General features: G+C 32.4%; 2 protein-coding genes and 1 pseudogene across 2 annotated transcripts in view; 2 read left to right on the top strand and 1 right to left on the bottom strand.

The window, feature by feature from the left end:
* Positions 1-16,146, bottom strand: part of LOC134234595 (elongation of very long chain fatty acids protein 7-like) — a 216,358-nt gene that overhangs the window by 94,381 nt on the left and 105,831 nt on the right. The window lies entirely within an intron of this gene.
* On the top strand, positions 2,483-4,796 carry LOC134234578 (uncharacterized; annotated as a pseudogene).
* Positions 5,079-16,146, top strand: part of LOC134234577 (uncharacterized) — a 28,134-nt gene continuing 17,066 nt past the window's right edge. Inside the window, exon 1 of the mRNA XM_062716657.1 lies at positions 5,079-5,583. Coding sequence (XP_062572641.1) covers positions 5,079-5,583 — 505 coding nt within the window. The remainder of the gene's footprint in view (positions 5,584-16,146) is intronic.

Genomic DNA, 16,146 nt, shown 5'->3' with positions numbered 1-16,146 from the left:
TATAAATTCACAAAACATATTATTATGGGCATGTTTTTTTTTATCAAGTCCCATCTTTTTTGCCATTTGAGTCATGTGTGTTTTTATTGTGTACATACTTAGAGTTCTATATGCATTGTTGTTCTATATTAATTAGGGCTAATTTAAGATATGCATTTCATTTTTTAATGTATGTACCTTTTTCGTTGTTTTTAATTTTTCATTGTGACAGGTGTAACATATATTTAATATCAAACAATACTGCTGTATATTTCATTGGCATTTGTAATAAATGCTCTTTTCAATTCAAATACTTGTTGATATCATTTTTGGCAAAAAACAGAGCAGAGTAGATTTTGGCAGAAAAACTGAGGATTGGTATTTGATGTAAAAATAGACGATGTTGTTTATATTGTTTCAAAGTAGTTTATTCACAATTTTTGTTTTTATGACGTCACAAACTAGTCCGATTTAATATCCTTTTTCAGAAAGAGGACAAAATGGACAAAATTTCAACAATATTAGCTTAAAAATTTAAAGAGCGCAAGTTTGTTCAGGAACAATATTTACTTATTTCATTGATATTATCATTCTACATATTATATCAAAATATTGAGCCTGAACACACATGCGCTCGATGACTTTTACTCAGAATATTGCGAAATATGTACATTTTTCTGTAGAATTCATAAAAAACTGAAATTTACGTCATGTTTGTGACATCATTTCGTACATATGAAACGGTTCTGATTGGTTAGATATTCTCAATAAAACATCTCACTACCAATCAAAAAGAGGATATTTAACAATTCTGATTGGTAATATTTTCCAACAATACTCTAACTTCTCTAACTACCAATCAACAAAAGGATATCAAACAGTTCTTACTGGTTCTTCGATATTCTCAGTAAATCTCTAACAACCAATCAACAACTTACATAAATTTGATATTTCTGATAGGTCCACTTCATAATTAGAAATGACGTAAATTAGGAGAATAGTGAACATCAATTGGTCACAATTAAAAGAGTTTATGGGATATCTATTGTCTCATATGTGTCAATCATTTGCATCATAATCAATCAGAGTTTTGTACCAACAGATTTTTAAAGAATTTTCCTATATATTTCTATGTAAAACTTTGGTCGGCCATTTTTGTCCCAGCCCTACCCCAGGGGGTCATGATTTGAACAAACTTGAATCTACACTGCCTGAGGATGTTTCCATAAAAAATATGATCAATTATGGCTTTGCTATTCTTGAGAAAAAGATTTTTAAAGAATTTTCCTATATATTTCTATGTAAAACTTTGGTCGGCCATTGTGGTCCGCCCTACCCCCGGGGGTCATGATTTGAACAAACTTTAATCTACACTACCTGAGGATATTTCCCCATAAGTTTCATCTTTCCTGGCACAGCGGTTATTGAGAAGAAGATTTTGATACGATACCACCAAATTTTCATTAATTCCCAATTATCTCCCCTTGAATGAAGGCCTGGCCCTTCATTTGAACAAACTAGAATCCCCTTTACCCAAGGATACTTTGTGCAAGTTTGGTTGAAAGTGGCCCAGTGGTTCTTGAGAAGTAGTCGAAAATGTGAAAAGTTTACGACGACGACGACGACGACGACGGACAACGGACAAATTGTGATCAGAAAAGCTCACTTCAGCCTTTGGCTCAGGTGAGCTAAAAATGTAGGTCAGATCCAGAGCAAGTCTGGTTGTGTCCATTCCTAGATCCATCATCTATACAAGTTTTGTCCGGGTAGGACAAATAGCTTCTTGGGAATGGACCTGCTCCTAAACCTTTATTTGGTAGACCAATGCTGATTTTGTCAAGCTGAGCTAAAAAGTATTCATTATATAGTAATTACGAGGTTTTTGTCAAAACTTGGTAAGTCTCAAGGTATGTCACTCATGAAATTATCTATATCAAAGATTTTTTTGATAGTATATTTTACGAAAAGAATTCATTTTAGATAACTCAGAGATGGATAAAAAAAATTGGGGGGGGGGGGGGGGTCAGTGAGTATCTTATTGAGCTATAGTTCAATGAAGTCATGATGTTTTAGCATTTAAATTGTAACTCTTTCGTAAATAACCTTACTAATCTAAATATTTATTTTTCATTAGAGTAATTATGACCAAAAAATATCATTATGATTTTCAACATACAACAGTTTAAATAATTTTTATCATTAAACAAATCATACAGATTATTGCAAATAAAATGTTGTTTTGTTCTATTTCTCAAAACTTATTTACTCATGCAATAATGAAATAACTAGTTGTTATACAGAATGTACACCATAGACGAAACTGTCCATTTTTCAATCATGTTTGATATCTTTGTTTACTGATTTAAGGCTTTTTATTCCTTCAATGAAATCATTTTTAATAGTAATCCGAAAGGCACAGATAATATCAATTTCTATAAAATGAAAGTAGATTTATTGGAATTTTTCTAGACTATTTATAGCACATGAAACTATACAATTCAAAATGGACTCCATTAGAAGCTCAAAAATGTAAGTTTTAATGACAGGATAATGTTTAGATCATCTGATTCAGTGTAATTTAATGACAGTAAAGTTTATAGTTCTAACATTTTTTCACCACTGTATACATTATAAACATCTGATACATTCATAAACATCATTGATTTAATGACACATTTTCATTTATATATCTCACTATTTTGTTTATAAAAAATGCATGATAAAGTTTAAATATTTTCAAAGAAAAATGATTGATTCATAGTAAGTTGAAAATTAATGATCGATTAAGTTGAGGAATGTTTTTAATTTTTTATGATTTATGAATGTAACAAAAAAATATTAAGAAAAAATATACAATGCCTACAAATAGTTTTAATAAAACACAATAAGAAGATGGGGGATAAGGCGGGCAATATGCCTATAGCATCAAATATTAAGAAATTTAATTTATGAAAATATCAGATGGTACGTATGTGGGATTCGAACACCAGCAATAAAATACTGAAGTATCATACTGTTTTGAGACTAACGCGCTAACCACTATGGTGTATGCCTCATGATGATTAGGGGCTTCTAAATCATTTTTGTGTTATAACCCTTGACTTAATGGACTTGAAGTATTTATTTGAAAGATGTGAATGTTTTGTCATAAAGTGTACTTTTAAGGTACAGTGGGTCTCACTCCATTCTTTTTGTCAACCAAAAAATATTTATTTTATCGCAAACTTTTAGGATTATCTTTCAAAAAATGGAGCGAAGACCCACTCATATTGAAATTTTTTTTTAAAGTATTAAAAAAAAATCATTTTCGTTCTCTTAAGTCTGTGTATGCTTTTTCAGAGGCAAATATTTCCAGTCTTTATGAGATTTTTGTAAATTATTAGATTTTACATTAAGAATACTTAAATATTAGATGGAATATGAAATAAAATTTGGATATAATTGAAATTAAAATTTTCACTTCTTATCTGCTGCGCTATAGGCATTCTGCCCACCTTATCCACCCATCTTCTTAATAAGGTTATCAATTATGATAATTATATTATAGATTTACCAAAGTGAAACATTCATTATACAAGAATATAAACTCCACTTTAATCATTTTCAGTACGAATACCATACAACACATATCAGAATCAGTGTTTGTGGGACTGTGTCGTAAATTGGGGACCTCACAACTGGTGGCTATGAGGAGAGATGTGATTGACATCTGGGATATGGTGCGAAATCAAGTGACAACAAGTTACAGTGTGATGGTGAGTGGAAGTTTCAGAGAAGGATTCAGACTGGAAGGATCAGATGTAGACTTTATGGGGTGGCCAAATAAACACCGTGTAATCTGGGAATTATCTCAGTCTTAGTATTACAACACACACAAACAAACACTGATCCTCTGTGACTGTTCTGATAGTCCACCAGGATTCACTTTGTTATATTTACTGTCACCTAGCATGTATAGAGATATTCAGAGATATTGTGTTAGAATGAATGACAGACATTATATATCTAGTTCTAAGTACAGAGAGATTGTGTGCTCTTTATCATCACTAAACTCCACTCAACACGGACCCTGTGCCAGTAGTGCAATTGGACAAACAGAATGTGATCAAGCCCACTGTTTTGTTTGTGAATTTTGGCCTCGGTCTGCCTCCTCATGGATAGACAGATGTTACTCATGGCCCCAACCTCATGTTGTTGAAGATATAGTAAAAAATGGATGTCACTTTGTACCAATAGGACATAAGCTAGGAAGACATGAAGACCATGAATGGAGAATTTCTTTCTCCATGGCAGAACAAAAACTTGTGCATGCAATGAACCACTGTCAATTCTTAACTTACGGCTTACTTAAATTGTTTTTAACAGAAATAATTAACAATGGACTTAGTGATAATGATAAAGTACTGTGTTCCTATCACATGAAGACAGCAGTTTTCTGGGTGATTCAACAAAATGCAATGCCTCACTGGTGTCCACAAAATATCCTGGGGTGTTTCTGGGTCTGTTTTAAACTCATTCTCAAATGGGTGTATGAGGGGGTCTGTCCTAACTTTTTCATTCCAGATAACAACATGTTTCTGAGTAAAATTTATGGCGACAAACAACATCAACTATTTATTAGACTGTATGGGCTATATGAGAAGGGTTTAACATTCCTGCTACACAGTCCCCCCATTAGATATTATATTATAAATGTCCTACAAATTCTACATAACCCCAGACTCTCCATCTGTACAGATGAACATACTCTGATTTCTGAGACTGAGTTTGATAAAAACCTATATAGTGAAATACAACACTTTTACAGTACACTATAGAAAGTGAACACACAATGCTGTATGAAGTATCTACATGTAATAGAACAGTTGACAGGTTCGCCGTTCCTGACACAGTATCAAGCCATGATGCTACAGAAACATACAGCTGATGTCCTTAATAAAATTGCTTTTATATTACACATGGAAACTTACACACCTAAAAACAAATTGAGGTATAGAGCTGACAAAATTTCCTGTCACATGCTGAAATTAACAGCCAAGTTTGGTTTTATTACTGATATATTGTATATAGCTATATATTATTACAAGACACTTAGCTACATGGAAGCTTTATCTATTATAGAGATGATCAAGGTCAAGTTAGCACAGCATTATGTGATGTATATGGGTTATGTAAATACAAAGATGTATACTGAGGCTGTAGGGGGACAGTCCTGGTCTACAAAGATCAGACAGACTGTAGCAGGGATTATAAGACTTAACAAAGTAATCCGTTACATCGGTGAACTGATACCAGAACAACAGTCTGCTCTTCAGTACGAGGGGTCTTCATTATATTTCCCACCATTGATACTGTTATACTTGCTAGAGATCTTGTGCTACAAACATGTAGACACAATGAGAGCACAAACAGCTCTAAATGATCTACAGACCCTAGTTCACTATGATATTATACCGTTAGAACTCAGAGACATATCGTGGCAGATTCTGGGGATTTGTCAACAGGTGACAGGGAACCTCCAGGCTGCTCTATACTCATACCAACAATCTCTTAGACAAGAACCATACAACAAAATACACACAGCTACAGAAATGAGAATACAGGGCATTTTTCAATGGAATCCCTTAATTACTTAAGAATCAAATATTTGTAGGAATTCATCTGATAGCAATTATCATTTACATATCCTCTTCGAATTTATTTTCTTTTTAGTCTGTTTTATTACATGTATTATAAAGCTAATATTGTCAATGAATAGTCTAAAATGAAAAACTACTAGAAGTCAGGAGAATTTTAGCATTCCATATCTTAGCGTCTTGTTGAATGCTGAGTTTACAATATATTAAAGAGAATGCTCCGAAACATTCTGAAAAGGAATGTCCATATTGAACATCCTTTTTAAAAAATATTCTGTCAACCGCTTAATGGCAAATCACATTCATTGTAACACCACAGCAGTGGAATATGAAAAAAAAAGTTCAAGAGTGATATCCATGGGAAAAAGGGATATATGTGTGGGTGTCAGGTCATTTCTCTCTAAAAAATTTTCTCTCCCAGGTTATTTCTCCCTCCCACCATTTCACGGTAGGTCATTTCTCTCTCCTACCTAGGTCATTTCACCCCATTTTTAATCTTGTCTTATATAGTTATTTATATATCCATTCTTGTGTTATTAGCTTTTGTCTTGTAAAGTTACTTAATTTTATCAATTTATGACCAATAAAATTCGAACGAGAGAATGTGTCGGAATTTTATTTACAGGGGAAAATTTAATATTTGATATTAATGAAATTAAATTGATACCGTTGTCCAGCCCTTGCTTTGTGGAGGCCTCCTCTGTTAAGGGTAATAATTTTGAAAGAAAAATTTAAGCTCAATTAAAAATAAATTCATTTGTTAAAATAATTAATTTTTACCATAGCCGATGATGAAGTTTTGATCAAACTCGAATCTTAGAAAAATAATAAAAATATATTTTGCTTTTATTGATTGATTTTGTTTGGCGATACAAATACGTTGGAATAAAAGTCTTAGAATTAATGAATAAAAATAAATAATCATGTGCCTCTGTCCTTTTGAAAAGCTAATTCAAGATTGTATCAATTGATTAATTAATACAAATAAATTAATAAATAAAGGAATGGATAAAATTATAAAAGAATTATGAAAAAAAAAATAATTATTCAAATAAATAAGTGAATACATAAATGCTTAAATTATGAATAATATAAACAATAAATGTAAGATGCCATAAATAAATAAAAAATACATGTGTGAATTAATAAATAAATAAATAAATGATATGAAATATAATTAATAAAGTTAGCGTTAAATCCAGCATGGTATTTAACAAAACTTAATAAAATTAAACTTATTACACAATAATTTTTGTGTTGGAGTGAAATGACCTAGGTTGTGGAGAGAAATGACCTGGGTAATGGAGAGAAATGACCCAGGAGAGAGATGACCTGGGCGAAAATGACCTAGGCGGAGCAGGTACTGGGGAGAAATGACCCGGATTCTATGTGTGATATAAAAAATGTTGCCTAGTATTTCTTGAGAAAAAGAATTCTAAATGATCCCAACCAAAATTTACAATTACTACATGTATTTATATAAAGGTGTTGTGTTTTGCTTGCACTATGCCTAAATAGTAGTCAGTGTTTGACACATGGTGCATCCTGTACTATTGTTATTATTATGCTGAATGTTGTATAAAAATAACAATATTTTATCCATTTCCAATGTTTCCTCACCTCTCACATTCATGTAAGTACAGCCCTATTATGATGTCATGCTGGGCTATATATACGCCATAATCTCAAATCTGTTCTCTTTTATTTTGAAAATTCCAATCATTAGGTATAATGAACATAGAGTTTTAATGAATTTTAGTTGAGTGAAGGAACAAAATTACCAGAAACTATTTTAGGAAAATTAATTTGTTTATTTTTTTTATTATTGGTTAAGTTAATGTATATTATAGTACAGTTAGAAAGATAACGGCGTCTGTGGCGTAATCGGTAGCGTGTCAGACTGACAACCTCGGGGTCATGAGTTCGCTCCCCGTATGGGCGTGGTGGGATTGCCTTCAGAAATGGCAGCTGTGCTCAATTTCGGCAGAGTATGCTTACGCTACATAAATCCTTAGAACACTTTGAAAGAATAGTAAGGTATAGGTTACATATAAAGAAAAGCTGACAGGAAGGATATGGAAATAACGAACAGTATTCAATCTCAACGTCCATTAAACAATATACAAACAAAAGAACAGAGCAAACACGGACCTCCGAAACATCAGAGGTGGGATCAGGTGCCATGGAATAGTGAGCATCCCCTACCGACCGGTCACACCCGCCGTATGCTCGTTGTCATAATCAGGAAATAGCGGAAAAAATCCGTCGTCAATTCAGTGTATAAATAATGGACTAACAATTTGTATGAAAAACGTCAGTCAGCATTTCATTCAATGATAAATTGTATTTGCTGACAAGGTCATTGTATCGACCATAGAATTTACGAAATGATGACTTTAAACGAGACTGTTGATATTCTTGTTTCATCAACTTGCTTGTCAATAATTTACCTCGTTTAAGAAATTGTTCATACGTAGAGCATGCTCTTGCGTATCGAATCAACTGAGATATATATACTCCGTATGCAGGTGATGAAGGTATATTGCTGCATAAGTAAGGGAAGTTGACGATAGAAAAGTTAAAGTCATCACGTTTATCATATAGCTTGGTTGTTAGATTACCATTAGTGTCTTTTTCAAGTAAAATATCCAAGTATGAAGCAGAAGTGTCGGACTCTGTGGTATCTTTTATCTCAAGTTCACCAGGATATATCGTGTCGACGTAGGAATGGAAATTATCATTATTAATTGACAATACGTCGTCGATATATCTAAATGTCGAGTTGAAGGCCACAGCAAGTGTTTTCTTCTTTTCACGCATAAGATTTTGCATTAATTCTGCTTCATATGAATATAAAAATAAGTCTGCTTATAACGGAGCGCAATTTGTACCCATGGGAATTCCAATAGATTGTTGGAATACCTGGTCTCCAAAAACCACATAGATATTGTCAATCAGAAACTCAAGCATCTTCTTGATGTCAACTTCAGAGTACTTATGTGTGCAATCAGAATCTGTTTTAACAAAATAATTTTTCAAATGACCAATGACGAGGTAAGTAAATTTACGAGTTCCATTTTTGTTGAAGAAGCAGCTGTCAATGATAACAAAAAGCCTGGATTTTAATTTGTCGTGGGGAATTGTTGTGTATAAAGTTGAAAAGTCGTAAGTTTTTAAGCTGTTGATTTTTGTAAAGTCTTGTGATTTAGAATTGTTCAAAAGTTCTTTAGAATTTTTTAGTATCCACATCTGATTTACACCACTTCTTGAATATATAGCTGTACAGTACTCTTGAAGTTTTTCCTTCACTACTGTCAATATTTTAGTGAGAAGTAACGAAAGAGACTTGGTTGAACATTTACTGGAACCTGCAATATATCTTTGTTTGTAAGGATTCTTATGAAGTTTCGGAATCCAATACATATAGGATAATTCAAATTCATTTTGGCTCTGTGGAATATTAAAAATATTTAAAAATAACATTATAATTTTGAAGAATTTCTTCCTTAGAATGGAAAGTATGAGTATAAGTAGGATTACCACTTGTAGAATTAAATCCAAGTTCTTCTAGAATGCCATTTATATAATGAGCCTTACAAAGGAAGACAATGTTGTTACCTGCTTTGTAATAATAATAATTCTTACTAACATCTTCCTCTTGAAAAAGGGTGGGACCCGTCATTTGAACAAACTTGAATTCACTTTACCCAAGAATACTTTTTGCCAAGTTTGGTTGCAAATGACCAATTGATTCTGGATTAAGGAGATGAAAATGTGAAAAAAAAGTTACAACAATGTCGACAACAACAAAGACAACAACAACGACAGACAACAGATATATTTCAATCAGTTCAGTTAGAACATAAACTACAGGACCTAAACTGTATCATGAGTTTTCAAACAAGTACAAATCACTTTTAATTTGTTTGTCTATGCATTATCTGTAACTCTTGTTATTAAGTTGTCTGCTATTAAATGAATAAAACTGTGATAAACCTACCATTTTCAGCCATGGACAGAATAGGAAAGGATAGTATATTGTTGCCATGGTTTTGCAATGATGATCAAAATGAAACTGAATACAAATTTGTCGCCCGAGTAACTTAACACTGGAATCGACTGGATTCCTGTCTTAATTAAATACAGTGATTTCTGCCATTCCTTGTACCTGCATATACTGGAGAGCTAATAAAGTTGAGCACACTTCCCTAGATCAAACAGCTGTGTTAGATAAAGCTGAATTGATTCCCTAGGGATTTATCAATGTTGATTATGTAGCAGCTAGTAAAAGGCAAAATTCCAATCAAAGTTACAGAAATATTTATAATTAAACTTTAATATACATGTATAAAATTGAGAATAAAATTGATTTAAAATATAATTCTAGACATGGTTTCTTACAAATAATACAAAGCCTGATCTAGTCGTTGTGAGGAACATGATGACATGAAGAAATCAAAGTACTGGAAGTACTGGGAAGCGCTAAGTATATTGATTTGAAATTCGTCAAAATTCTTTTAATCTAAAATGTCCTGTTGTATTGAATTTTAAGCGATATTTTGACAGTGCGAAAGGGTCGCGCACAGTTGTCAGAAAGTATGTGAGACCTGAATATGTGAACCCCGTTTGGATATGAAATTCAACATTGTCTCATTCCTTTTTTTCAAGCATTATATAGTTAATTCTCGATAAACCGCCACCGTTTGTAATTTAGAAATCATGGCGGTATAACGACTTTGGCGATGAATTGAATTTTCTATCTTTAAGGAAATAAGACGTAGAATTATCGTTCTTAGAAATACCATTTAGCGTTTCTAGTCTTATTATTACATCTACATACAGGTATATATAAACATATTTCTAAATTTGATAATACTTCCGGTATTTTTTTTTAAGGAAAATTTCGCTAAAATAGAATATTCCGTTATGAAATAAGGACAAGTTCATGTGTATACATGTAAATCTGCACGTCTGGTATTGTAAAAAATAATGCTGGGTCGATCATCGTGATAATATTGCCCATAGTACGTAAACTGAGTTCTTGAATAAATTAATTGTTTATGACATCATTGTTAATGAAACTTCACAATTTCTGACTTATAATTATATAATTTAAGCAAACTTTGCATTGTTTTTAAAAGTAGAGATCATCAAATTAATATCGTTATCAGCGTAGTTTACAACGACCGCTTTCGTGGTGAAGCCTTCACTAAATGATTTTATTAAACAGAAAACAAAATTATTCAAACAGTTCATGTTAAAATTATTGTTTACTTAGCCGCGCTTCACTGACCACATGCACCTGTGGCGGTATTATCGAGATAATTGACACTTAAAAATGGACGTTTGTTGTGAAAACAGATTGGCGGATGGCGGTATGCGAATTTGGCGTTATAAAGAGAATTTTATATAGCAGGAAAAACGTTCTTGGGAAATCATGGCGGTATTGCAAAAATGGAGTTCAAATCGAATGGCGATAATTCGAGAATTGATTGTACATTATCTTCGTATGTCAAAAGATCTATCAATTTCACTTACAGTACTGTTACTGTACAAGAAATTGCAAGGAAATAGTTTTGCGCGTAATTTTTTTTTTCACATCGCCTTGTAGGAATCTATAAGAGGTCGTATTTGTGTGTAAATTGCAATTTATTGGAAGGGAAGGGAGATGGTAATCGAATTTCTCGATGAAATTTAAACCCTAAATGTACATGTAGCTATACTTTTGCTGGAAAATGTATACATGTATTTGACAAAAATGTGAACACTTTAAAATGTTGCTAAAATTCCTCTCATTTATGTGCAACACTGAAAGATAAAATCTTCTGGTGATCATATTTAATAAAAAAAATTCATTCTGTGTTTACAAGTTTTTCAAATTGAAGATTGGCATTATGTTTGTATAACAACGTCATAAGACAAAACTCTATGTAAATGAAATGAACATCCGTAGAATTAACGTCCTTTATGTCAGAGATAATATGTAAATATACACTTTAGTATAAAGATATTATATTTATCTTTTGATACTATCCTGTAATCCTGATTTTCAAATATATGATTTATAGCGTACATGTATTTGCAGTAACATTTGTGTTGATATACAATATGTGTCACTCAACAGTAAATTATACGTTTGTGCAATAAAATTTTTTACACTTTTCTTCTTTGGATTAAAAGACGTCATTAAACCCACAAAAGTATTTTTGACTATTGTTGAAATAATTTAAAATGCTTCAGTATTTTTTGCAGACGCCTGGTGCTTTTTACCATTCTTTACTGGTGTATGTATAATCTTCACTACCATGAAAAACATGTTGAGAGGAAAAACATATCTACGGCATTGTTGTGCTAGTTAAAAAGAAATACGGAAAATAATTGCTCACAATATTTCTGCTATTTCAATGATTAATAATTCAAGAGTCCAAGAAAGAAAATACAGTATTAATCTCAAGTAATAATAAATCTTCATGAAGGTATACGACATTATTTTATTATGTTTTTATTTAGTCTTCATTAAGAATTGGCAACACAACTGAGTTACATAAACTATTTATTCCTAGTTCCCTACTTCAAGTATTACACCCATTTCTGTCCATTGCTAAGAACGTTAATTAAGGTTGTAGCATTTTTTGCCATATTCTGCACACTAAATACACAATTTTAAAGCACAATATTCCGAGAAATAAGTTTTACTATTTGAGTGGAATTGTTGAAAACACATCCACCACATGCTCTACATGTCTTTACATCCACAAACTGCCCTTCCTTTCGAATTATGTACAACACAAGTATAGAAATCAAAAAAGACCGTCCTTGAATGCATTCCAGTCTGTTACTAATTGACACTTAGATGCGAAAATCAACTTCACTGATAAATCTCAGCATGGTGCAAGATGTTAATAGAAAGGCTTGTTTTAGTTACATTGCCTGAAATAATTGTCTAGAAGAAAAAAAATAATTATAGATTAGATGGAGTTTTTTGAATTCGCCCCGTTTTAATTTCGCCCAATCAAGGAGAGGGCGAAAGGGGCGGAAATAAAACGGGGTCGAAAATTTCCCTGTATACAGTATATAGAACGTACCATATAATGTAAGTTGTACATTGTTAATCGATTTTATGTGATTTCTTTTACTGAATAACTCACTTACAATTTGAGATTTAAAAACTTATCAAAATCCCATCTGAGTTTTAAATCATGTACCGAGTAGGTATTGAATATTCAATCACTATATTGCATGTACATGATAAATAATATACTGTTTTTTAATTAAGTATTTGCGCCATGGAGACAGCAATTGTAAGCTACGTGGTACCAAATTAATGTGTGTCGATATGATTTAAATAACCTACAATGTATAGAGAAGAGCATGATAAGAACTGCTCTTATCTATTAACTGTGGTACATCCTTAAACCTTACTTATTGCCTTCTATTATTAGAAATGCACGTAACGGAATTCACTAAAATAGCAGAAAGAGAGTCAGGGATTTCTAGTTGCATATTTTTAGAATAACAAGTGGAGTTATCTATCTTGCTTATAGTGGAGCTGGATCCAGAACGGAAGTAGATTTACGCTGACAGAAAGCGCTTTGAGCTGCGCTTAGCGCTTAAAAACAATGTCTTATGATGTATTTCTGACTACGAAATAAATTAACTGATGATACTAAATGTAATGAGTGAGATAATATGTATTTTTGAGAGAAAAAAAACATAAAAATGATAACCCAATGAATGTCCCAAATACGAGTTTTGATTTTGTTCTGTTAAAATTTGGACTTTGATGACTGCTTAGACTAAAGTGTTACAAAAAGGGCACATTTAATTTATAGGCCAAATGATTTTATCTTAAACGTGTTTTCAGATGAAGAGAAAATATGAAATTACAGAGGAGCATATTCTAAAGTTCTGGTTTTAACATGTTTAAATCAATGAAAGATATGGAGATATTACAGTAATCAATATCAATAAAACAAAACAAATAGTAAGAGCAAGCAAGGACCTCCAAAACATCAGTGAGAGATGCCAAAGAAGAGTGAGCACCCCCTGCTGACCGTAGACACTCGCTGCATGTGTACTCCTCGTTAAAATAAATGTGGAAATAACGGAAAAATCCGTCGTCAATTCAGCGTATAAACAACGGACCAACAATCACCATAAAAAAAACGTCAGTCAGCAATTGAGAAGGATAAATTGTCTTTGCTGACAAGGTCATTGTAGCGACCATAGATCTTACAAAATGATGCTTTTAAACAAGACTGCTGATATTCTTGCTTCATCAGCTTGTTTGTCGATAAATTTCCTCGTTTAAGAAATTGTTCATAGAAAAAAGCATGCTCTACTGTTAAAATTTAATAACAATTTATATTTATCATAGAGCTTTGCTGGTATATTACAATCAACGTCTTTATCAAACAAAACACCCAACACGAAACAGATGTGGTTATCCCCCCACCCCAAGCTCATCAATAAATATCTTATCGACATAACAACGGATATTACCATTGTTAATTTTTGTCAGTAACTGGTCTGTAACAAGGTTTTAACTTGTATTTGCAAATGTAACTTGTGACTTAACAGAATAGTTTTAAACTTTGGAAGTGCAGCCAACGGACAAAGAAATAATGTTATTAGAAAATCTCACACAGGATTTCAAATGAAATAAGCTAACAAAACGCAATCAATGACTAGTATGACTCTAGTAAGATTTTAACTTGAAGTGACAATAGCCTGAGACTGTAACAGAACTGTAACTTGTGACAGAAACAATAACCTCTGACAGTTGCAGGGATGGTACTTATGGCTGTAATTATGGTAATGTGTTACATTAATTGAAATTTAGAATACAACAGTTACTTTGCTGACGATAACAGAAATATAACCTATACTACGGCTGCAAAATCCAACTTATTGAACAACAGAAAAGTAATTTGTGCCTGCCAAGTAAACTGTTTGACAGATGTGAAATATGGTGCGGGACAGTAGTATTCTTTGTGGCAGTTACCAGCTTATACCTTTCAATCAATAAACCTAAGGAATAACAGAAAAGGTAGCTAGATTCCAATTATATGCAAGAAATATTATTGCATAATCTTGCAAGAAGTACCAACAACATCACTGTCATTCTTATATCACTGTAAAAAGCTTCAGTCCACTCAAGAACTTACTTATTCATGATTTCCATTACAAATAATTTCTGATGTTTATATAGACTTGTATTTTCTCGGCTCACAATGTTTTTGTTTGAATGAACTTTTGACTTTGATAACTGTTCATTAGTTTCATATTTCATAATTGTCTACAAGATCTTTCACAATATTAAGTACTTACAAACAATAAAGAGTCTACAACATCAATGTCTCTTAATTGTGTCTGTGATTCTTTTCATGCATAAACAACAAAAGCAATATCATTATTAAATAAAATGTAATATTTCATCATATAGCAAAATAAAGTACAAAATCTACAGCAATATCAAAATTTAATTCTCTTCATTAAACATTTATGGTACATACTTAACACCACACATAAATTCTACCATATGATGCACGCTTGGAGCTTAAAAATGGCACAGCATTTAAACAATCTTTTATAATACTAAGTAAACAAGAGGCCCAGGGCCATAGCGCTCACCTGAGCATATCGGGCTTGAATTTACTCCCCCCCCCCTCCAGGCGTTCATCATTTGAACAAACTAGAATCTACACTACCTGAGGATGATTCCATATAAATATAACTAATCATAGCTTTGAAGTACTTGAAAAGAAGATTTTACAAGCAAATTCAAAGAATTGTTGTCCCCCGCTTTCGGTGTCTTTTTGGGTGAGATGTCTTTTTTTATGACATTTTGTGTCTAATATGAACGCCCTATCATAAGTCATCTATTTAGAAATTATCACTGAACTCCAAGGTCAAGGTCAAAGGGTTAATGTTTTTGGTATCAAATGAAAAGTCTTTTTAAAAGGATTACATGTGTGAAGTATGAAAGCCCTAGCCCTTACATTTCAAAAGTCATGATCAAGGTTAAAGTTTTCACATACGTACAAAAAATCTCCAAAGTCAAGGTCAAAAGGTCAAGGTTGTTGATATCAAATGAAAGGTCTTGCTACAAAGAATACATATGTGAAATATGAAAGTCCTGGCCTCTACTGTTCAAAAGTTGTGGCCAAGATCAAAGTTTTTGAAAAGTAGGTCAAACTCCAAGGTCAAAGAGTCAAAGTTCTTAGTATTCAATGAAAGGTTTTGTAAGAAGAATTATATATATGAAATATGAAATCCCTAGGCCTTACCATTCAAAAGTTATGGTCAAAGTTAAAGTTTTTTCATAAGTACGGAAATCTCCAGGGTCAAGGTCAAAAGGTCAAAGTTGTTGGTATCCAATAAAAGGTTTTGCTACAAAGAATATATATGTGAAATATGAAAGTCCTAGTATCTACCATTCAAAAGTTATGGCCGAAGTAAAAGTTAGGACTTTTTGTGTAAAAGTGGGTCAAACTCCAAGGTCAAGGTCAAAAGATCAAATTTGGTGGTA

The sequence above is a fragment of the Saccostrea cucullata genome, unplaced genomic scaffold (genome assembly GCF_032062105.1).
Source record: "Saccostrea cucullata isolate Sc308-1 unplaced genomic scaffold, CSIRO_AGI_Scuc_v1 ctg571, whole genome shotgun sequence".
NCBI classification, from domain to species: Eukaryota; Metazoa; Mollusca; class Bivalvia; order Ostreida; family Ostreidae; genus Saccostrea; species Saccostrea cuccullata.
This window is presented reverse-complemented; position numbering and strand designations above follow the sequence as displayed.